This window comes from Panthera pardus, unplaced genomic scaffold, assembly GCF_024362965.1.
Source record: "Panthera pardus isolate Hobbes unplaced genomic scaffold, ASM2436296v1 HiC_scaffold_12, whole genome shotgun sequence".
Lineage (NCBI taxonomy): Eukaryota > Metazoa > Chordata > Mammalia > Carnivora > Felidae > Panthera > Panthera pardus.
The window spans coordinates 46,700,167-46,724,444 of NW_026526677.1; the positions used below are offsets into that span (position 1 = coordinate 46,700,167).

The 24,278-nt window shown below is 49.1% G+C and overlaps 1 protein-coding gene across 15 annotated transcripts in view; it reads right to left on the bottom strand.

The window, feature by feature from the left end:
• The window catches only part of MICAL2 (microtubule associated monooxygenase, calponin and LIM domain containing 2), a 223,961-nt gene that overhangs the window by 127,489 nt on the left and 72,194 nt on the right, over positions 1-24,278 (bottom strand). For all 15 annotated transcript variants that reach the window (XM_053899985.1, XM_053899978.1, XM_053899983.1 and 12 more), the window contains exons 3-6: positions 10,420-10,627; positions 7,126-7,242; positions 5,716-5,817; positions 2,747-2,902 (exon numbers count right to left, since the gene is read on the bottom strand). In XM_053899985.1, coding sequence (XP_053755960.1) covers positions 2,747-2,902; positions 5,716-5,817; positions 7,126-7,242; positions 10,420-10,627 — 583 coding nt within the window. The remainder of the gene's footprint in view (positions 1-2,746; positions 2,903-5,715; positions 5,818-7,125; positions 7,243-10,419; positions 10,628-24,278) is intronic.

Here is a 24,278-nt window from a genome sequence, read left to right on the forward strand (position 1 = left end):
CAGTAGTCCCGGGATTTGAACCCCAGACGGTCTGATTCCCAATCGCCACCGTGCCCTCCATGTGACCACAGAGTCAGAGAGTGGTGTCAATTCTCCCAAGGCTGTGCTAAGCCATGTTTCTCCCGTTCTCCTGTGTGTGGGAAAACCCAGGTGTCCTGGCAGGAACAAGTCAGGTTGGAGGGCTGGGTTGTATCTTTTTGTACTTTCCAGCAAATGCAAAAACACTCGAGAGACTAGGTTTCTGCTTTTAAAACAAAGCCGTAGTGCCTGGCCGAAGCATCACCTGAGAACTTGGAAGTGTGCATGATCAGAACCCCACATAGGACCTACTAAATCAGAAACTCTGTTGGTAGGGCCAGCAATCTGCACTTTGACAAGCCCGAGAGGGGATTCTGATGCACGTGCAAATTTGAGAACTGGCTTAGCTTCTTTGGAGAGAAAGGAACAGACACGTAACAACTTTAACAGCAGCTGACATAGAGGTGTGCTGGGTAACCAGAGGAACCCCTTTATTACCGTTAAATAGGAAACAGCCATCAATGCAGAGGGCTCCCCTGAGAATCAGAGGAAATTCATCCGTGTCACTGTGAAAGGGGCACTGTGAAACAATGGCCAAAGGTGACCGTCCCAGCGAAATGTAAAGGAAACTCACTGAGACATTTGGAAAAACACACTCAATGTCCTGTCATAATTCATATTTGGTGGTTTATTGAAGTATTTATCTTCTTGGTTTTTGAGAGGAAGGGAGGGTTGGACAATTCTTAAATCATTCAGAAGAACATAATACGCTGAATGAAAACATTCTACAGAGAACTGTGGGCTGATGGGGGCCAGGGTGGGGAGGGGAAAATGGGTGATGGGCATTGAGGAAGGCACTTGTTGGGATGAGCACTGGGTGTTGTATGTAAGTGATGAATCATGGAAATCTATTCCCGAAGCCAGGAGTATACTATATACACTATATGTTAGCTAACTTGACAATATATTATATTTAGGAAAAAAAAAAAACAAGAAATAAAACATAAAATCCTAAAAAAAAAAAAGAAAAAGAAAAGAAATGAAAAGAAAAAAAAGAAAAAGAAAAGAAAAGAAAAGAAAAAGAAGAGAAAAGAAAGAAAAGAAACCAAAAAACCCCGCTCTAATAAAATCATGCCACTGTGGTGAAACTCAGAGGATCGCCCAACGGGCACACATCATAATGGCCAGTGAGTGGCACAGTCTGGCTCAATAAGGAATACCATTCCTAGAAACTAACTTGAAATATTCCCGGGGAGCAGTTTGACCTGTAACAGTGCACAACTGGAAGGTCTATACCAGAGGCCAGCAGACTTTTTTCTGTAACAGGCAGATAGTAAGTAGCTGGGGCTTTGTGGGCCATCAGGGTCCACAACCACTCATGGCTACAGGTAGCAACGTCAACAAGTGGGTGTGACTGTGTCCCAAGAAACTTTCATTTATGGGCACTGAAACTGGAATTTCATGTAACTTTCGATTTGTTGCAAAATAGTCTTCTTTTGCTTTTTCTTCAGCCATTCAAAAACGTTAAAACCACTCTTAGCTCGAAGGCAACACAAACATGTGGCCGCCCATAGTTTGCCAGCCTCCAATTTAAATGCTTAGGCGGTGACAGTGCATCTACTTAATGAGCTATTCTGTGGCTGCAAAACTGACCATCAGGAGGACCTGGCTGCAGTGTGGACAATATTTCAAATGTGATGCTGGAGGAGAAAATCAGATTCACAAAGAGTATTGACACCCCAAGAAGAGCCAGAGCCCGGTGAAAAGTGGGGCTACGGGCAGACGATTATTGAAAAGAAGTATGTGAACATGAGAACTCTTTCTGTGCTAGGTGATACTCGGTGTGGATGATTGACTTCTGGTATGAAAATTTTGTCCAACATTGTTGTTACACTGCCTTTCGAGGAGAAATACCTATCTTAAAATCAGGTGAAAAGAAAAATCTGGGATTTCCGTAATTGGCAGGAGCGTTTCCCCCCTCTTTCCCCTCCCTGGGCTGGATTTCTCTGCACCATCTTTCTGACTGCCTGACGTACTAGTTGTCTGTTTATTAACGGTCTCCCCCAGCAGAATATATAAGCTCCAAGAGAGGGGTCTCGTTTTGCCCACCGCTCTTTCTCAGGCCCTTGAACAACAGCTGGCGCACAGTAGGCAGTCAATAAATATTTGTTGAGTAAAGGAATGAGGATCTTCTTTCCTCAAGGCCCACAGCTGGGGGACACTGATGCGCTGGGGTGAGTACACATTCCCTGGGCATCCCTGGATGTCCCTGGTGGGGAAGGGCGGCTGGCACACTGCACAGAAGTACCTACACTTCTTCAGGGGCTAACCTCAGGTTACTGGCTCCCTCCTCAGACGGCTCTCTGAAGCTCACGGTGACGTGGGCATAGACCAACCTCCCTGCATTAGGATGGTTGTCCCTCACTGGACAAGGATCCACTTGGGGAAGGGACCATGTCAACCTCAACTCTGTATCCCATGATACTGATACTGGCACGTAATAAGCACTGAGTAAACGTTGACTGAGTAAATCCATCTTTAGCCATTTTCATGTACAACAGCCAGAACTTTTTCTCAAGAATTGCCCTTGTCCTTGAAGGAATCCTACCCATTTCTCTCCTAAGGAGAAGTCTGGGCTTCTGCTTTATCAGAGTGAGGCTCCCAATCCCCAAAACTGGGACAGCCCAGCATGGACATGGCCTGGTTTGGAGAAAGGTGAGGGTCCCACCTGTTTCTTCTTTAAGGTCCTGAAAAAACTTCTGGTTGAAGATGAAAGCCACCCCGCTAATCTCTTCCACCTTGGCCTCAGCTGTGCTGTTTCTGTTTATGAAGTTGGCGGTGATCGCAATAGCCAGCTTCCCACGGAATTCTTTTCTTCGGAACCCTGCATGAGGCGAAGAGAAAAAGGGAGTCTTTCTTCTGGATTTGGTGGGAAAAGTGAAAAAGATTACTGAGGAAGCTATTCTCAGATGCCTCACGGGCCCCTGAAACCAGAATTCTGCATCTGTAGAGAATAAGGGCAGGTGGAAATGTCAAGGTTTGTACCTGAGGAAGAAACACATCACCAGAGGCCTAAGTCAGTGGGACTTTTTCCTTTCCTGAAATCTATAGGACCAATTATTCTGGTTAGGCTTCTACAAACAAAAGGCCAAAGTGATCTTCCTAAAGGCAATCCGAGAGCTCATCCTTTTAAAGATTTGTTAGGGGGTCGCCTGGGTGGCTCAGTAGGTTAAGTGCCTGATTTGGGATCAGGTCATGATCTCACGGTTCGTGGGTTCGAGCCCTGTATCAGGCTCTGTGCTGACTCTCAGAGCCTGGAGCCTGCTTTGGATTCTGTGTCTCCCTCTCCCTCTGACCCTCCCCTGCTCATTCTCTGTCTCTCTCTGTCTCTCAAAAATAAATAAATGTTAAAAAAATTTTTTTTTAATGAAAAAGATAAAGATTTGTTAGGCGCTGTTGCTAGGTACATTCATGACACACGCACTTTGAACTTGACGATTAAGACTACATTGTTAGCATTCTTCATGTTTTCCCCCCTTTGAAAAGGATTATGAGACTCAATTCCTGTGGGATGGGGATTTTAAACTTAAAAAAAAGTTTTTTAAATGTTTATTTATTTTTGAGAGAGCGCGAGTGAGCGGTGGAGGGGAAGAGAGAGAGGAAGACGCAGAATCTGAAGCAGGCTCCAGGCTCCGAGCTGTCAGTACAGAGCCCGATGTGGGGCCCTGTGAGATCATGACCTGAGCCGAAGTCGGATGCTTAACTGACTGAGACACCCAGGCGCTCCCATGGGATGGGGATTTTAACAAATTTCCTATTTCCAGTCTCCAGTGACGGGCACACGGTCCACGCTCAATAAATATAGAATGAATAGACAAAATTTTAACTTGCAATTGATTTGGTACAATGATTCCTTGGGGTGCTTGTGTCAATGGTTTAGCTTTTTAATGGCGGTGACAGAGAGGACCCCAAGCAGCTGGTCAGACTTCATTCTTCTGCCAACCCCCTTTCTTTCTAGCAGCTGGCTAGCCCACAGTCCCCAGTTTTCCCTCTGCCCCAGATGCCGTGCACTTTGCTTAACTCAAGGCGCTCATCACATGAGCAGGCTTGGCGGACATGCTTCTATCTTCAGCCTCCCCTGAGAACTCCCCCCACATTTGCTTGCAGTATACGCAAACCTCATGCGCATTCCCAAACTTTGGTCAAAAATCCCTTGGACTGGAAACCTTGGGTTTTTATCTCAGTACCTCCTCTTTTAAGTCATCCTTCATTAGACTTATCGAAATGATCAGAAATGGCCATGATGGTCTAGTCTGGTATTTCTTAACCGGGAGTGACCTTGGCTCCCAGTTAGGCAAAGTGTGGAGACATTTCCGGTGGCTACAACTTGGGGGTGCTACTGGTGTCTAGCAGGGAGAGGCCAGGGATGCTAAGCATCCTACTGTGCACGGGACAAAAAATGATGTGGCTCCAAATGCCAACGGCGTCGATATGGAAAAACCCGGCTGCAGGTCTACTTATTTGGTGCTAGGCTGCCTAAGTGGCTCTTCTCCTTCTTACCTTTCTTTTCCTGTGCACGAAATGCCAAACTATACTCAGACAGGGTGTGGATTTTGGATTTGCAAATATTCAGACTTAACAGTTTTACCAAACCACCAAAATATCCCCATAAATGCTAACGGCACAATATCCAGGTTAGCAGCTTAAAAGGTCTTTGTCAGGTATTGGTTATTGATTGCAGGGATGGGGCACGTGTAGGGATGGAGGAGAAGAGAGAGGCACAGGAGCGGGGAAAGGGCCCTCATGGTCCAGCAAGTGGTAGGGCCCAGCTAGGCAGACCACACCTCTGGAAGCCTCCAACACCTACCGTCTTTCAGGGAGTGAGTTCTGCCCTCAGAGGAGATGCCCTCCCGGTCAGACCTCTGCAGCCTGCAGCCTTTAAGCAGGGCAAGCTTGAAGAGCAGATGTAGCCACAGTCTAAGAGATGCCATGTGAGGCCATTTTGTCCACCATCTGTGGTCTCACGCGGATACAGTTAGTGCAAATCCATACAACCTACGCACCAATTAATCTCGGCAGGGGGCGGGTGGAGGGGGAGGTGATTGAAGGCATTTCTGGCAGTGGTGCTCCTCTCCCAACCTGATTAGCCCTTACTCCAAGAAAACGTGTTATGCTTCCAACTTCAGAACTCAGGGAAGCATGGTTTTGCGCTTTGACAGTCTGGGGAAAACAGATCTTACTGCCCAGCAGTGAGTGTGCTGAAAAGTTACAAAAAGAGAGGGGCTCCTTCTTCTGGAGCATTACACGTGACGGTGAAAGAACACACTCATAGTAGAAGAACGGCTGTCTTAGAGGAGGTATGAAAGTTCTTAGTGCCATGGATTGCACATTGACACGTGCTCAGTAATTGTATGCTGACTTTGAACTTCCCTGGCACTTTATCTTTATAAAACACTTTTACATGTGAGTCCTTTCTTAGCCCTCAAAACGATGCTCTGAGAAGATTCTGTTATCTACATCTTCCAGGTGGGAAAAGTGAGGTTCAGAGACAATGAAATGCTCAGCCTCAGGCACAGCAGGACAATCTGCCCTTCTGTGAAGGCCCCACCCAGCTTTAGCACCTGCCATCTTGCTTTTCTGCACTGCCCCCTCCCTCACTCCCATACCCCCTTCCTCAGCTCCAGGAACAGTCTTCACCTTCCAGCGTGTTCCTGCGGCCATCAGCGCCAATGATGACGTCAAACTCAAAGTCCGACAGAGCGTGGTCCGCAGGGAGAAATTCTGCCCGCCAGCCGATTTCTGCCAGAACAGAAAAATGATTTGAGTTGGCAGAGAAAGGTGGGAGGCCTCTTGGTGTCGGCCAGGAAAAATGGATAATACCCCTAGGTGTAGGCACCCCAGACAGAGCTGCCAGAGGAAAGACCCAGAGTCATCCCAACTCATACTCTCATCTGGACTCCTTCTGGCTTTAATATCAATTCAATCCGGGACAAAGTAAACCAGCAGCGTCAACCCCATGCTTGATGTAACTGGTTTCTGTGCAGGTTGGGAGACTATCCTCAGTGATTCTTAAACTAGTCTTACTTGAACCTTATTTTTCCCAGTGTTTTCTACCTTGCTCTCTTCATCTTCCCCTATATTCCTCCTTGCCCTCCCATTACTGACCAGACCCGGAGGATGTGCAGGGTGTAGAAACCAGTTTGAATTGCCACTTCATTATGGTCAGAATGTTCTGTCGGGCAGTACACAGCCTTCTATGATAACATTTTCAGGTAAAATCTTGTTGGTCACCCATAACTGGGATTTAACATCCACCAGAGGTTTGAGAGAGGCTACCAAAGCCACCTAAAGCCTCTTCTAAATTTTCAAATATCCTGGGCTGAGGACAGGAGAAGTCAGAACTGAATAAGCACATGGAGCTCTGAGGTCTCTGACATTAAGTTGCCCAAACTGAAGGTCCTGCCTCAGCAGAAGATTTTGATAATAAGATGCAGAGGCATCAGGAACAAAGTCTCTGTCCGTGGTGTGTGAGAGATCAGCATTTACATAAACATATTAAAGGAGAAAGGGAAGCATTACTAAATAATAAGACACCCACAATGGGCGAAGTCTGTGGTTTGTAAATTATACTTTAGTAAGACTTAAAAATATTATATGCCAAATTATATCATGAGCACTTATTTCATATTTTCTCTAGAAGCTTCACATTTCTCACTGGATTTTAAAATACCATATGGGTACAAAATATCCAAGTAACTGTGTGTTTTCCCACATAGCTGGAAGAGCATAGGAATGAACTTTTTCAAACAACCAAATGTAGGTCTTCTATCCTAATTACTTATTACTTCATTTGTCAAATTACTTCCCCCTAGTGACAGGGTAACAAAATTACAGGTTTAATGGCATAACCAATCCCCCGGGGGGAAGAAGAGAAAAACTAAAGTGGTAGGTAGCCCTGGTCCAAAAAGGTAAAATATCCTTGACGGAATTATACCAAACAGTCCCCAACAAGAATAACTCTTACAGAAACATCCTCTGAGAACTACAAATGCGATTTCCATTTTGTGATATCTGATTTCTAGATATGAAAGGAAAAGTATACTGTACTTTGATTTTCTTGATCTTCAGGAGGTTCTAGAACCTTCACAAACTCCACATTCACATGGATTTCAACGCCCAGCATCAGGGCCACCTTGAATAGGATGAGCTGCAACTGACGAATACCTATTAGAAAGGAAAGGGGAAAGAGAAGACGTGTCAGCAGTAGTGCTTGAGTGCCTCCTGCATACAGGGTACTATATAATCACTCCTTGATGATCTCTGCGCATAGTCATGTACCAACCATGATCACTACCGAGAACTAATTATGTGACAGCCACTTGGTGTTTTCTCACTTAACCCTTATTGTGACCCTTTGGGATAATTATTCCCATTTAATGGATAAGAAATTGAGGCTCAGTGAGGTGAAGTGATTTGCTCAAGGTGACACAGCAGCAAAACTACAATGTGGACCCAGATCTGTCTGATTCCTACACTGTGCTCTAGCTTTTAGATAATGCCATAATAATGGAGGCTCTCTCTTTCCTGCCTCCTTCCTGAGATAGGCTATAAGTTTGACAAGGTAGAGATGGAAAGGGGAGTAGACAAAGAGAGTAAATGGTCACAAGTAAAGTCAGTGATAAAATGGTTCATCTCATGGCAGACTGAGCCTAAGCTCTTAGCCACCCACGGTCAGGGGCGGCTGGGGAATTCTCCCTATGGAACTGGGCTCGTGATAATTCACCTCCCACCCACTCTTCTAAACTTTCCCAGTAAGTGTCACCTCCTATCTCTCCCTTGGCCCTGCCATTCAGCACATGTGGGGATGTCTCCAAATATTTTTCTATAGAGCAAGAAACTTTCTGTGGGTCCCTCTGTATTTATTGGGCTTTGTTCATTTAACATTTACTGAGCATCTGCAATGGGCCAGGTGCCATGGGAGGCACAAGAGATATGGAACTCACTCTAGTGGAGGAAACACATGTAAACAGACTGGGTCAGAGCATGGTGATTGGGGGCAGGGGAGCGGCAGAACAGCGCCTGAGCTGCAGTCCCGGAAGCCAGGAGAATACCAGATCCCCACAGACAGATTAAGGATTACAAAGAGGCGCTTGGGAGTTAGGAGGCTTCCTGGGGGTGGAAATCTCTGTGGAAATCTCTTTGGCAGGGTGGTGGGGGAGAAGTCAGATTACAAAGGAAGGAGGCATGAACAGGAGAGGCACAGACAAAGTCTATATCCTCCCTTTCTAGAATAAATGTTTTGAAATAGAAAACGGTAAAGGAAATAACAGAGGGCTTGGGGGAGCAGGAAGCCAGGAGGGAGAGAGGGGAGCTGAGCGGCCAGCTCTGCCTCCTACATGGGGCAAGAGGAAGGAATGGGTACTGGGGTGGAAGCGAGTGCAGGAGGAAGGAGGGGGCTGGGACTGAGGAGTACCCGCCAGTGGCTTCTCTTCCCCAGAGCACAGGAGGAAGGCCATCTGCTCAGAAGGAGGCGGCTGTGGTGGAGGTTCAGAGCAGCTGCCTGGGGACTGGAGGAGGATGCTGACACAGGACCATGGAGAATTGCTGAGCAGTGCTGAGGGCTGGGGCGCCACTGGGACTGGAGGCCACGGTTGGTCTGGAAAGAAGCCAATCAGCTGGGGCTCAAAGAACCCAATCCCCCTTCCTGCCTGGAAACAGGCCAGGTCTCTCCTCATCATTTCAAGGTTGCTAATCTATCCTGTTCCAGCACATATTAGGTGTTCAAAAAATTCTCCCTGCCTCCCTTCTCACAGGCACTGGAATTGCTCTTGGCAATGAGCGCCCTGAATGCCAGAAGCTGGGATCCAGAGTCCTGCCAGTGTTTCTGCATACTGGGACTTTTCCAAGAACTAGGGGTTAAATTGGAGCCCCACCAATGGGGCACAGAGGGGCTCCTGGCCCACAGGGAAGGCAGCCCAACAGACTGGGGCCCTCACAAGGACCCAGCTCTGCCTCTCAGGAAGACTTGATGAGAGCGTGGCACTCAATGTTGTCATCCTGGGTTGGTAACCAACAAAAATTCTTCTGTGGGTGGTAGGGAATACCCTGAAAGCTGACACTGCGGCCTTATGAGCGAATCCAAATTTCTTTCCAATGGACTCCTGGAATTTTCTCATCCCAGAGTGGGAATAAAGTGTGGGGCCACTGCTGATAGGTTCTCTTTACTTGTGACTAAATTACACCCTATGTGGTTGACCATTGTCTCCAGTCATTCCTCTGAGCCCCACGCCCTTTCCCGTCGGCTCCTGTCCTCATGAGAACGTGGCTCTCAGGGCTCTCCTCCCGCCCACTGGTTGAGAGACTGAACCCTCAAGTTGGGGACCCCGGCCGCTTCTTGCTCACTGCACACCAGCGGATGCAAAGCACTTCCCAAGTACCTACTACTTGCCAGGCACAGTGAGAAGCACATCACAAACTTGACCTCACTTAATCCTGGTCCTGGTAGGCAGGCATTAATCACATGTGCGGGAGACAAAACTTGGGGCTTGAGGAAGGTTAAGGAATTTGACCCAAGTTACACAGCAAATGGGCAAGACCAATTTGGGGCCCAGATCTGTTCAAACCCTTGAACTCTCCCCATAGTGTTAATCTCCCTGACTTTTATGGGTCACAGTCTTATATACAAGGTGGCTAAAGACCTCCTCCCTGTTAAGCATTAGGGGAAGTCTGTCCTACAGCTGGTCTGCACAGATCTTGCCTGGAGAGACCCAGGCCTGAGGAATGCAGAGCCAAAGGGCCTCAGTGCTCACCTTGCCCTACCCGAGCATGCTAAGCTTACAGGGCTGGCCCAGGGCCTGGAATAACTCAAGGAAACTTGGTACGGGATCTGCCGATTGTGTCATTCCTCTCTTCTAAAACCTGCCGTGGCTTCCCCCAGCACCACAACATAACATCTAAGAGGCCCACTTAATGGTTTTGTGTGCCTCCCTCTTCTGAACTCCTCCAGCAAGTCTGACCACTCTATTAAAGTGCAGTTTATTGTTGACAAGATCGGTGAGCTCTCTGAGAGTGCAGACCATGTCACTTGCCTCTGTTTCGGTTTCCCACACTTCATTCACTCAACAGAAGTTTACCAGACATCTACTATGTGCCAAGAACTCTTTTACACCCTGGAGATACTCTGGTGAACAAGACGTGCTTACTGCTCTGTGGGGCATACCCAGCATAGATGCCAGCACGAGGCACAAAGCAAGCCCTTCGTGAAATGTTGCCAGTTGAATGCATGGATCCCCCAGGGACTTGTAAGCTGGAACATCCTGGAGACTCCTTAGTGTGGAGAGATGTGCCCCACCCAGGGTCAGACCCCTCCCTGAATGGGGTGCCACCATTGGCTCTACTCACTGATGTGGTCAATGGAGCCAGCGCAGAACTTCCCGTAGAATTTCTTGGCTCCCAGTCCCCGTAGGTCATGGATGGTGAAAGGCCAGAGGTGCAACACATTGTTCCTGGAGAAGGTGTCCCTCTTCTCCACCACAACCACTTTGGCCCCTAGGTAGGCAAGTTCAATGGCAGTGCGCAAACCACACGGTCCTCCCCCAACAATGAGACACTGTAGAGGTAAGAGAGAAACACTCAGTGATCTCTAGCATTGTGGACACAAACTCCTAGTCAACACCTAACTGGTCCACGCAAATCAACCAGCAAGTACAAACCAAGCACCTTTTTGGGACCTGCCATTCATCCACCCGAGGTACATTATCTGTGGGCCTAACCAGGCACTGTGCCACACCCTACAAAGGACACAGAAGTAAAAGGACTTGGGGGGAGCACAGATACACTTGAGGTTCCGAGTCAGACTGAACTGGGCTTAAATCCCAGCTCTGGCATTTGATACCTTAGCTTCCTCATCTGTGAATGGGTCTACTGCTCTTTCCTTGGGGAATTATTGAAAAGAAGATTCCATTAAAAAAGCTTATGGTGCATCTCTGTGACCTTGGATTAGGCAATGATTTCTTTGATGTGACACCAAAAGCACAAGCAACAAATGAAGAGATAAATTGGACTTTATTCCTAAAAGATTTTGTGTTTCAAAGGCCATAATAAAAAAAAAGTGAAAAGACAACCCCCAGATGGGAGAAAATATCTGTAGATCATCTATCTTGTAAGGGACTGGTATCCAAAATATATAAAGAATTTTATAACTCGCCAATAAAAAAAAAAAAGACAAACAACCCAATTAAGGAACAGGAGATAATCTGAATAGACGCTTTCTCAAAGAAGATATACAAATGGCCAACAAGCACGTGAAAAGATCCTCAATATCCTTATCCATCAAGGAAATGCAAATCAAAGCCACACGAGATACCACCTCGTACCTGCTAGGATGACTATAATCAAAAAGTTCAGACAAAAACAAGTGTTGGTGAAGAAGTGGAGAAATTGAAACCCACATACGTTACTGGCAGGCAGATGCTTTGCAAGATGGTACAGATGCTTTGGAACAGTCTGGCAGCTCCTCAAAAAGTTAAACATAGAGCTGCCATATGAGCCAGCAATTCTATTCCCATGTTTATACCCAAGAGAAGTAAAAACATATGTTCACACAAAAACGTGCCCATGAATGTTCACAGCAGCATGACTCATTAGAGCCAAAAAATAGAAACCGAAATGTCTATCAGTTGATGAATAAACAAAATGTGGTCTATTGATACAATTGCTTATTCAACTATGAAAAGGAACGAAGTACTGATATATGGATGAACCTTGAAAACGTCATGCCAAACAAACGACATCAGACCCAAGGGGATACATATCGTATGATTCCATTTATGTAAAATGTCCAGAGTAGGCAAATCCAGGGAGGCAGACAGTAGATTAGGGGTTGCCTGGGAACGGGGGTGGGGTGGGGAATGACCCATAATGGGCATGCGGTTTCTTTTTATGGTGGTAAGACATTCGAGAATTCGATAGTTGTGGTGCTTGCACAGCTTTGTGACTACATTAAAACCATTGAATTACATACTTTAAAAAGGGTGACTGATATGGTGTGTGAGTCATATCTTAAGAAAATGCTTGCATGAGAAGAAAAAGCATATGGTATGGAATTTGGTACACACTAGTGTAGACTCTGTTATTCGCTGAGCCCCAGTCCCTGTCTTCAAGGGAGCCTGAGCCTAGTGGCAAACTCAGACTTCTGGAGTAAGTAACCAGAGCCCTCTGTGGTTAGTGATTCCTCCTCACCACAGACACGAGAGGAAGAAACTATTGTCATCCTCATTTCACAGATGGGAAAACTGAGGCACAACGCAGCGAGGGAACTGGCTCCTGGCTTCCCAGATCCGAAGGAACAGAATCAGGATGCAAACCCAGGTGATCTCACTCCAGAGCCCATCAGGCTGAGCTCCTATTGCTGTACGACTTCTACCAGGAATAAAAAGAAGAAAGAACGTTGCAGCAGAGGGGAGCATCCGTTCAAAAAGAAAGAAGTTCTTTAAGGTGGGTAGAGAAGGGTACTTTGAGGGGAGGGAAGGGAAAGGAAGGAGGGAGAAGAGATGAGAGTCAGTCTGGAGCCAGATGCTAAGGGTCTGAAACACTAAGTGAAGGAGTATGGCCTTGGTCCTGCAGGCTGTGGTGAGCGGAGGTGACAGGACCGGATTCTATACGAGTCCCACACTAGGTTTCAATGGATGTTGCAGTGTTGAACAGGACAAGGGCCCTTCCCCAAGGAAGCTACAGCCTGTTACGAGAGAAGGGACAACATGTAATGACCTCATTGGTTACACTAGGCAAAAGCCCTTCCATTTAAACAAAATCATGAGGGAGTGCCAGAACATCTAGACAGGAAAACGACAGTGTTTTGGCTGAAAGAGTCAGAGACCCCTGGGCAGCACCCCGCCCTGCCCCTGGGCGGTCCCTGAAGCACCTTCAAGAGGCAAGAGTGCACCTGGGGCGGATACCCCAGCAAGGCAACAGGGAAAGAGATCTGTACCCACCCACACCTCACTGCTCAACATGTCAGAGGCATCTGGAAGCTTCCCTTCTGCTCAGGATCAAACCTTATCTTTGAAAAATGCACGTCCCTTCCCCTAGCAAATATTCCATCATCCAGTTATCACTCATCTGGGGCCTCTGGGGTCTCAAAGAGCAAGTGCGAACAAGCATATCACAAACTCCCACACCACAATCAGCGTGGCTTACCAGCTGGAACCTTCCAGAGAGTTTGCAGAAACCCCATTAGGGGAAATGAAGTCACCACTGAGATACGACTCACTCCAGAGATGTCGGGGAACAGGCGTGCAAATCCATTTGCTTCCTTTCTGGATAGAGCACACTGGGGAGAGCCACCACCCCCACTCCTTATCTCACACCCCAAACAGCTCCTCTGGCTTGCCTTGGCCAGACCATGACGGGCATTTCAAAGTAAGATTCCGAACCCTGACACTCTGAGGTTGGCTTTGGGGTTAAGCCTGGATTCACTGCATTTCTTTACCATTAGTGCATCTTCTTCTGTTTGCTGAGTGCTGTCACTCCAAAGCCAGGGATGGTGTGGGGGTGGGAGGATGTGGGGGAAGATGGGGAGGAGGAGGAGGAGGAGGAGGAGGAGGAGGAGGAGGAGGAGGAGGAGGAGGAGGAGGAGGAGGAGAGGAGCCCGCCTGCACCCTTCTATCCACCAGGCCTGACCCAGCACCACTCCCAGAGCAAGGCAGGAGATCCCTTTCCCACCAGTGGGGTGAGGCGGGGGGTGGGGCAGGGGCTGCTGTACATTTTTCATGCAAACAGTAGCCAGGGTATTGTTTCTTACCCTCCCAGCTAAACCTGAAATCCCACCGGCAAAAGGTCAGTTTTCCCACCACTCTGGGCCCCAGCACATACTTTGGGCCTGAAATTTCAGAGACGCCAGGCATACTGTAATCTAAAGTCAAAGCAAATACCAACAGGCCCAATTATATAAAGGGAGCAAATTTGGTGCAGATGTTATCAAGACAGGAGAGAAGGCTTGCCGGCAGGGGCCGGGCCAGTTCCTCTCGGAACATACTTGTTATGATTAACATGGGAACTTGGGAGTTCTGACTAGAGGCCACAAAGTGCAACTGCCCCGGGCCTGGGCAGAGGACAGGAGAGAAGGAGGCTTCCCCAGCGTGCCCACAGGTGATGCTCCGGATGTTGGGTGTAGTGCAAACAGACCCCAGATGCAAAGGCTCATGATAACTCAATGTGAAAAACTCTCCACATTTCCTAGACCCGTCTGGGCTCTCGCTGCTGAGGACCGGGTGCCAAGGAAAGAAAACTTTTCATTAGGACTCAGCCCCGAGGCCTTCCTCGAGCCCCAAGTGACACGGTACATTCTGTCCACAGGGTCCATGCTAAATGTTACCCCAGAGCTAGGCTCTGACGTTATAATGATCTGCATGTTTCCCAGGCCAGCGTGGGTGCTCCTCAAACTCTCTCCCTGTGTCCCCTGCATTTCTGTTATGCTCAGAGCCCAGTACATGGCCTGGCACACAGGCGGCCTAGATAAACAGTTGGTAGATGCACACGAACTTCTCACACCCACCCCGCCCACCCAGTTCTGGCTCTCTATCAGTAACTGGGATCTGCGGTTCATGTCAGCCAGGGTTTATGTCTGCCTTTCCCACCCAGGCGGGGGTTAGCTGGGGTCTGCCAAGGCCACCAGCATTACGGACGTCAGCAGATCTGCGTGCTCAGGCGACATCGATTTATTACCCAGTGGGGAGTGGGGCAGACCCAACACCAGCAGGAAATCCATTGTATAGATAAGCTTGGCAGTGCATTCGTGGAGAGACAAACACCACATGGAAAAATCAGCTCTTACTTATCAAGGGGTGGGAACGGGGGACGAGCAGACTAGCCCACAGTCGAGGCACCGATCATGCTTCAGGCACAGGGCTGGGGCAGCCTCAGCCACACAAGACTCTCTCACGATCCAAGAGGAGCCGAGCAGGCAGTACCCACTTCTTGATGGCATGATGCATGTTCCGATCCACAAGCGGGTGGGTGTATTGGGACCATGCCAAGAATGCTAAAGGTATTCAGTCCCCCAAGGGAAGTGCCAAGGGGACCAGGGGCTAAGCCAGGGGTTAGCAGTCTGGAGATTTGATTTCCGCTTCTGAACTCTGCCTCCAGTTTCCCTGGGGGCTCTGTGTGCAGACGTTCCAGTGAGGAGGGGCACGGAAAGCCAGCACCCGGAGGCGGCAGGAAGGCCGGGGCCTGCATTTCCCTAGCGCTCTGCACCTTGTTGAAAAGGAGGAGTACGGCATCTAAACTCTATGGGCCCAGGACTTTCAACTTGCCAGGCACTGTCCTGATCACTTTATGTATTTTGTCGTTCCCACGGCCCTGTGAGGTCAGTGTCCTCATCATCTCAGCTCGGTGAATGAGCAAACTGGGGAACAGAAAAAGTGAAGTCACTTGGTCCAGGTGCCCTTAGTATCACCATTTTTGAGCTAAGAAACGGGAGCAAAAGACAGGAAGAAAGTCCCTCGGGTCGGTCACAGAATGAGTAAGTGGTCAAGTTTGGATACAAACAGAGGCAACGGGGGTCCAAGACCTGTGCTCGGAACCACGTATCTGACATGACAGTAAAGCAGACCTCAGGGGTGCGGTCAGGGGTGCGGTCAGGACGAAGGAAGGTGGCTTTTCACCGTTTCCCTGCGTGGGGCACACCTCGGCCTGCTGAACGGAGCTGGGGTTCAGGCTGGGTGCCCAGAAGGCCTACAGGCCTGGGTCTGGGCTGAGCCTCCTATGCTTCCCTGGGGTGGGAGTTTACGGGCTGGATGGACCTTGAGCTCGTGCAAGTCCAGGAAGCCACCTTGGCAGGTGCCTTGGCAGTGAGGGGTTTGGCCACGGACAATGCAAGCCTTCTCCAGTGCACCTGGGGGGCTGGCAACCCTGGCGGAGAGCCGAGAGATGGGAGGTGAGGCATGGTGCCATCTTCCTGGGGGGAGCCGGTTCTCTGGGGCAGCGCTCTGGTTCCAGGGACATACCGCCCCACTTCCTCATGTGGCTTCCCAGCTTCACTGGCCCTTAGGACAAGCGCTTATCTGAACCCAGGCAGGAAGGCCCTGTTACTGGGTTACCATGGGTGAAAACAGCTCATCTCAGAATCACAGGACAGAGACTTTGCCATCCCAAGTGCCACCCACATGCTAATATGGGGGGGCTTGCGGCAGGGGCCTGGCCTCACACCCCCATTCCGCAGGGCAGCACTAAGTGGAGAGACGTAGCCACTTCAGTTTCTAGCCATGGAGGAGTCTCCGTGGGTTGGGTGGTCAGACAGGGGCTCTTGCGGGGGATTTCAAGGGGCACTCTGGGCAGGGAGCTAAATCTCATCTGACTTGACAGGCCCCGCCCCGGTCTGGCTCTCCTGTATCTGGGTCACACCCAGTTATTCCTGAGTAACAATGAACACCACTCACTAACCTCAGAAATTCACAGAAAGGAAAAGGAAAAAGATATCCTGCTCTCCCTGCCTGCTCTGAAAAAAATAAAAATAAAAATAAAAATAATAATACAAATGCCTCTGAGAAACATTCCATTCCTCCCGGTCCTTCCTTTCCAGCTCGAGCCAGCGCTCTGAGGTGCACCTGCGACCAACCACCACAGGGTCTACAAATGTTTCATTTGCAAACATTCTGCCCCTTGGCCTTGTGGGTCCGCTTGTATTGGGGCTTTGGTCTCAAGGTGGTGCCGCCTGCCTCTGGGTGCTGGTCATACGTCACAGTCTTTCCCCGCTTGGGCACAAGCACCCTGAAGTCAGGGCATGTGTGCCAGGCCCCATCCAGCCCCCGCTGGCAGGACAGCACAGGACCCTTCCTCTGCAGATGTCGAAGTGCCTAATCAACAGTGCCAACTCTGTCCCACCTTTGTTGGTGCCTGTACCTCCCATGTTGGGAAAAGCAACAGTAATCACAGTGTTCCCAACAGCAACAATAAAAACTAGAGCCCGCACTTGCTGCCTGCTTACAACGTGCAGGAACAGTGCTAAGCCCTTTGTAAGAAATGTGTCTCGTTTCATTCCTACCGAAACCCCGAGTTAGGCATATTCATTACTATCTGGCACTGGGAAACTGGAGTTTGGGAAGCTTATAGGACGTGACCAGGGTCCCAGAACTAGAGCAGGAGCTGACCTGGGACTCCAGAGTCCATGCTTGAAGTCATAAGCTTATATATTACCTCTTCCAGGTTTCCGGGAGGTGCTCAGTGGTCTATTGTTAACATGTCCCCTCCTCCACTAAAACATGTAAGGATCGCTGAGCACCCTGTGGGATTGCAGAGGATACGAGAGAAACCTCAGAGACCAGCTGGCTGGGACCAGAGAAAAAATAAAACGGAGATCATGAATGCTGCATTGTTTGGGGATTACCTGTGAAGACTGCAGAACCTTGTTGGAGGGACAGATGGGTGACTTTCATAAAAGAAGTCCCTCTAGGAGAGGGTCCATGAGTGGCCACCTGAGGCCGAGGATGTGGACACTGGAGAAATGGCACACCGAGGTTTGGGCCAGAAAATGGGAGGGTTTGGAGGGAGTGGGCAGCCCAGCTTCCACCCTTGTTCCCTTACAGTCCCTCCCCCGAAGGAGTGGAAAGGGCCTTCTGAAGTCAGATCGTTCACTCCCAGCTCACAACCTCGAGGTCTTCCCGTGGCACAAAGAGCTCAAAATCAGACCTTATCATGGCCTTGAGGCCCTGTAAGACCTTGCCCTCTAATTTCTCCTGTCTTCTGCTCCTACCACACTTCCTTCCTTCTCTGCACTCCAGCCATAATGGCCTCACTATGTACACACAGGGCCTTTTTCATTTGCTTTGCCCCCTGTCTGGAACATTCTTCCCTTAAAAAAAATTATATATAAAACATATAAGATACATAAACATATAAAGTAAAAAATATATTTTTTTCTAATATAAAAAAGGGCATCTATTGCAAAACAATATGTAGGCCTAGTTTTATTTTTCTTCATATTAACATCCAACTTTCCAAACAGCATTTAAAATTTTTTTTAACATTTATTTTTGAGAGACAGACAGTGTGAACGGGGAAGGGCACAGAGAGGAGACAGAGAATTCAAAATAGGCTCCAGGCTCTGAATTGTCAGCACAGAGCCTGACGCAGAGCTCAAATGCACAAACTGTGAGATCATGACCTGAGCTGAAGTCGGACGCTTAACCAACTGAGCCACCCAGGCACTGAGTCAAACAGCATTTTAAATGTTGGTAAATATTTCCAGATGTACATGTATATTGTTCTATTGTAGGCTCTTTTTTTTTTCCTGTTTGTAATCTTATAGCTTTATAGTATTTTCTTTACATTTTCCCAAAGGTTTTCAAATACACAGAAAAGCTGAAGGAATTTTAGTGAACAAACAAGTACCAACCACCTAGATTCTATAATTACATTTTGCTCTCTTTGCTTTCTCACACATTTATTCATCCGTCCGTCCCTCTACCCATTCATCAACTTATTTTTTTGGTGCATTCCAACTAAATTGCAGAATCAGTACATTTCCTTCCAAATACTTGAGGATATCACTGATTGGAGTTTGAGATGTGTCCAATGCTCCCCCCCACTTTCTTTTTTTAATGTTTATTTTTGGGAGAGAGGGGCAGAGAGAGAGAGAGAGACACAGAATCAGAAGCAGGCTCCAGGCTCTGAGCTATCAGCACAGAGCCCGATGTGGGGCTCAAACCCATGAACTGTGAGATCATGACCTGAGCCGAAGTCAGATGCTCATCCAACTGAGCCACCCAGGTGCCCCCAAACCCTGTTTTTTAAGATACAATTCACAGGCAAAGAAATGCACATATCTTAAATATATTCATTTGATGTGACAAATTACACTATTTTTGTTCCTTGTAGCCTATCAGTCTGCTCTCCCTCACTGGTCTTTCTTCTAGTTGACCCCGTGCATTTTTGTCCCCTGGGCTCTGGTGCCAGCATCTTGGTGTGTGAGCAGTGAGCAGCCAGGAGTTTCTAGTCAAGGTGCGGGTCTGGGGCCGAGCAGCCGGCTGTCTTGGCTCCCTCTTCTCCCTAAGAACAGAAGTCCCAGGGCCTTCCACGACCCCCCCCCCCAAAAAAGAGTGTGGAGGAATCTCACATTCCTTGAGGAAGAACAGGGGAAGGAGCCTTCTCCAATGGGCTGAGGCCAGATATACTCAAAGCTAAGAAATCTCAGGCGGGTTATAATCCACGTGTGGGGGAAAAGTAGGGCTAAGATACACAAACCATCCGGGATCCAGAAATAGACACGCTAGGTCACTGTTACCACTTTCTCTTTTTGCTAAGGCTCTTAGAACCTGTAAGTCCAGTCAGGTAGGGGTCCCCACATTACACAACAATAGTCAGCACTCACTGTCCTTCATTCAGGGACACCTGTACCTGTCTTGCCAATGTCACAGCTGTAGCTAGTAAGAGGCAGAGCCGGGACTTGAAGCCAGGCACTCGGCTCCAGAGACCATGCCTTTGGTCACTGGGCCACAGAGACCACCGCAGGTGACAGGGGCATGGAGAGAGCGGACTGGGAATCCACAACAGCCCTCCCTTGCTCTGGTTCTCAGTGAATTTTAATTTGTGATCTCCTCAAAGGCAGGGTCATACCTGGCTTGCCTCTGCGTCCCACGCCACTAGCCTGGCACAGGGCTAGTGCTCGGTGAGGATTAGAAAAAAGAGAGGTGAGCATACATACCAGGCCCTGGGTGGACGAGTACCCTTTGGGGGCCTAACTGGTGAGGTGGCTGGGAGAAGAGCACGCACTGGCAGGATCCAGCAGGAAAACTACAGCAATGGCAGGACACCCCTTCCAGCCAGGACTTGGGGACTTCTGGAAGGGGCCAACATCATGGTAACTCAATCCAACGAGAAAGGCAGAACACAGTCTGAGCATCCACCAACGTATACTTTCCCAGCCCAGAGAACCCAGCCCGGGCCGTGCCCAGCAGTCATCAGTCTTCCTGGTGACACACATTTCCGCTCAACAGGTGCCATGACTGGGGGCCACCTGAGGTCAGGAGAAGAACGTACTTCGTATCTCCCACATGCCGACCTACAGCCGGTGCATTAGGTGCAGGCACTCATTTCCATTGTGAAAGCCGCATTGCTTTGCCCAGTGTACAGCTGAGGAACTGAGCCTCAGGTGACGTGAATGAATGGAGCTGGCATTTACTGAACTCTAATTCTGTGTCAAGCACTGATCCAAGGGCATCTCACACGTTAACTCATGCAAACCTCACAACCACCCCAAATTTGGAAATGACGGCACAGAATGGCTAAGTGGAGTGCCCAAGGTTGTACACCATTAGGAAGGAAGAACTGACATTCGGACCCAGGCTTCCAGTTCCAAAGCACAAACTCACGTCCATCGCGTCACGCCTGCCTAAGATGACGGAGCTAACAAAGCACAGAGCCAGGAGTCTCCACTAGGTCCCCGTGACTCTACCATCAAGCTCTTCTTTTTTTTTCTTTAATTTTTTAAAATGTTTATTTTTGAGAGGGGAGGGCACACTAGCGGGACAGGGGCAGAGAGAGAAGGAGACACAGAATCCGAAGCAGGCTCTAGGCTCTGAGCTGTCAGCACAGAGCCCCACGCGGGGCTCGAACCCATGAACTGCAAGATCATGACCTGAGCCAAAGGTGGGCACTTAATCAATGGAGCCACCTGGGTGCCTTGGCTCTTTCTTCTCATATCGCCCTCCCTGACACCTCTCTCCCACATGTTTGGGTTCACTATCCCTTTCTGGCCCATTTTTTTTCTCCATCCTGGGTACTCTGACTCCTTCACTGGGGCTGCCTCATCTGTGACCACGCGCGGTGCTAAGCAAGGCTGACCCAATCAGTGGGCAGCAGGCTTGTCCTGGGCTGCCCTCTACAGAAAGACCACTATGGACATGGTAATGCATCTGCATGAGAAAAGGCCACGTGTTCCTTCCGTGTTCACAGATTCCTATTGCTCTGAGGTCAGCAAAGGAGAGACTACTTACCTGAGCCCAGCGGCTGTTTCTGCAGCCAGCCCAGAGCTGGGCCGAGGGCCCAAGGAGAACAAGGCCACCCCTGCCTCTCCACAGGCATATGTGGACCAGCAAACACTCGGCCAAGAGCCCTGGAGTGTTTCCCAAGGAGGACACAGCAGGTCAGAATATGCTATAAGAACACGCTGTTAAGAACACGCTGGTTTCCTTCATCTTCCTCTTTTATAGGGTCTACGGCCACACAGGCAGGTGGCTGGGTGCATGTGGCTTAGGGTCTAAGCAGGACGTAATTCACACATGCAAACAGGTGAACCCCGTCCCCCTCCCCCCAACAGCCCTCCAAGGAACTCCACAGGGAAACAATGCACATGGCCGTGGAGGGAGGGGCCCGGGCTGGGAGGCAGGAAGGCCATTTCCCAGCTGTGTGACTTCCAGCACAGCAGCACATTAGGCTCCAGTGGGTTGACCTCCGTTTCCTCCACCATAAACAAGGAATTAGGGTTGTTGCGGGGATGGAGTCAATAGACCGCAGAACTCAGCCGAGCACGCGGTAAGCGTTCGCTACGTGACAGCAATGACGGACAGCTCGCCTCCCTGCTCCCCTCCTCCTGAGCAGAAGTTCTCTCAGTGAAAGCAGCAGGGCTCCGCCTCCAAGACCTCTCGGGCCAGCTCACCCAGGGACACGGATGCGGTGATCCCGCCAGTTTGAAGGCTGGGGGTGTTTCACATTCCTTGGGGGCAGATGTATTGGCCTTTATCAGGGTGCTTTAGCAGGGTAGATGTGCCATGCCTGGAGTCTGGGCACCCAGAAGGCTGCCAGGCCGCGGACCCCCACACCTGCGAGCTGCCCTGTGTCTGCCAAGGCCATAGGTGTGCGTACTGTCCAGTCTGTCAGGGGTCAGCACACTCTTTCTGCAGAGAACCAGGCAGTAAATATTTTAGACTTTTTGCCAACTGCTGGGTTGGATCATCCTGCCTGGTGCTTCCTTCCTCAGCGTCCCCTTTATCTTAGGGGGTCCAAGGAGGTACTCACGAAAGCCCGGATGCCATTGTCAGTATCTCCTGAATTCTGATGAACTTCCCTTGCTGCTCCTGCTGCCCAGAAGCCCTGCTGCACATCGTATAGAGGCTTCTCTCGCCATTCAGGTCTCGCCCCAAACATCGCATTCCTCAGACGTATCTTCCCCACCCCACCCCATTTACTCTCACGTTTCCTTGTTTTCCCAGGGTGCTGACCACAACCCAGAATGTCTTTTTTATTTGTTAACTAGTCCACTGTGCCTCCCTCCACCTGCAGTGCAGTGTAACCTCCAACAAAGCAGGTAACTAACGTGTCTCCCTTAGTCACGCTGTATCCCCAGAGGCCAGAAGAGCCACTGACCCAGAAGACCTGCATAGCCCAATAAATCAATGAATCAAGTCCAATCGTATGTTTCCCCCAAACAAGATGTTTGCAGCACTAACCAAAATATCATAGTCAATATATTCTTTTAATTTTTTTAACGTTTTTATTCATTTTTGAGTGAAAGATAGAGTAGGGGGAGGGGCAGAGAGTGAGAGCAAGACAGAGAGACAGAATCCGAAGCAGGCTCTAGGCTCTCAGCTGCCAGCACGGAGCCCGATGCGGGGCTCAAACCCGTGAACTGTGAGATCATGACCTGAGCCAAGGTCAGACGCTCAACTGACTGAGCCACCGAGGCGAGGCGCCCCGTGTCATAGTCGATATTCACTGAGACACTATCTTGGGGGCTGTGCACATACTATCTTATCAAATGAGATGGAAAGTAACTCATGGGATACACTGACATTAAGGTCCCACTGCTGAAAAATTTATCTGGGAAGAGGCAGAGCTAAGTTTCAAACCCAGGTCCGTCCAACTTGGCCCCAAGTGACTAACCACCCTCTTGCTTAATTTTGCAGGGTTTTTTTTTTTGTGTGTTGTTGTTGTTGTTGTTTTATCAATTTCATGGGAACACAGATTATCTGTGGCTGATTAGAAATGCTGGTAAGCAATGATGTGCCTTGGGACTTTTCAAACAATGGAGGGAAGACATTATCTAAAATGTGTGGCCTATTAAACAACTTGTTTCAAAGCACAGGTTTGGGGGAGAAGGAAAGAAATGAAGTCGCCAAGAAGTATGGGGTTTTTCATCTTTCACCAGAGAAACGGTTAGGGTCAGGTAGGGGAAACAACTTCAGGTATCACAAAGCCAGTTAGGAATGACAGCAAATCCTGACACATCCCAAGGGAAAATCCATATGGTCCCCGTACCTTGACCCACCTCCCAGGACTGGGCTATATATCCCATACCCAATCCACCGAAGGTTAAATGGGGAAATCCCAAATCCAGATGTGCACAAGACACAGCCCAGTCTATTTCCAGAGAGACTCCTTCCCCAGTGAAGAGGCCTCACAGCTTGCAGATACCAGCAGATAACAGCATCTGACACATGCCTTCTGGGCCATTCTCACCCAATGCAGTTCTGACTCCACATGCAGCTGACACAAAAGAAATGAGCAAGCTCGCCCAGAAGCTCCCCGTAACTTCCAGGTGGGTTAACCTGACACTATAAAGTGGCTTGTAATTAAAATGTTTTCAAAACTGGGAGTAGATCACAGTGTCTAGACATTGGGAGACTCCAACCCTACACCATCCTGCCCACCCAGGATTACAACCTGCCAAAGAACATGTTGTGTTTTCTTTATCAGAGGATCTCGAAGGGCACATCTCTGGAAAGCCTCTCCTCACCGCCTGCTGGGGGCTGCTGGGGAATTCTCTCTGCCACCAAGAAGGAGGCATGCCTGGGCATCTCGGGCTCCTACTCTCTGGAAGTGGCCATGCCTGGGCCACTGGAATGGCTGGGGGCATCCCCTCTTAGGCTGGCTGACTAAGTCCACATACACAAGGCAGGACTTCTGGGATCCAGGCGTATTGCACCATAGCTGCGAGCCTGCACGGGAAGAATTACTGTAACCCTCCAGATAGAACAAACAAACTGCTGGCCCCAACGCAAACACAGGTGCGGGTGGAAGGGGGAGTGCTGAGGTAGGCAAGGACAAGGTTTAAGCTGTCCTACCCAGGAGCCAAGAAGAAAGGATATTTATCATTCATTTGCCCATGCATTCATTCAAATAACACTCAACACAGTTTTTTTCTAGGCATCATGTTGAGGGCTGGGGAGACAGATGGACAGGCCACATTTTCTGCCCACAGCTACTCCCACTTGAGCACAGGAAAGAAAAAAAAAAGACACTAAAGTTTCTGGAATTGGGTGGACTTC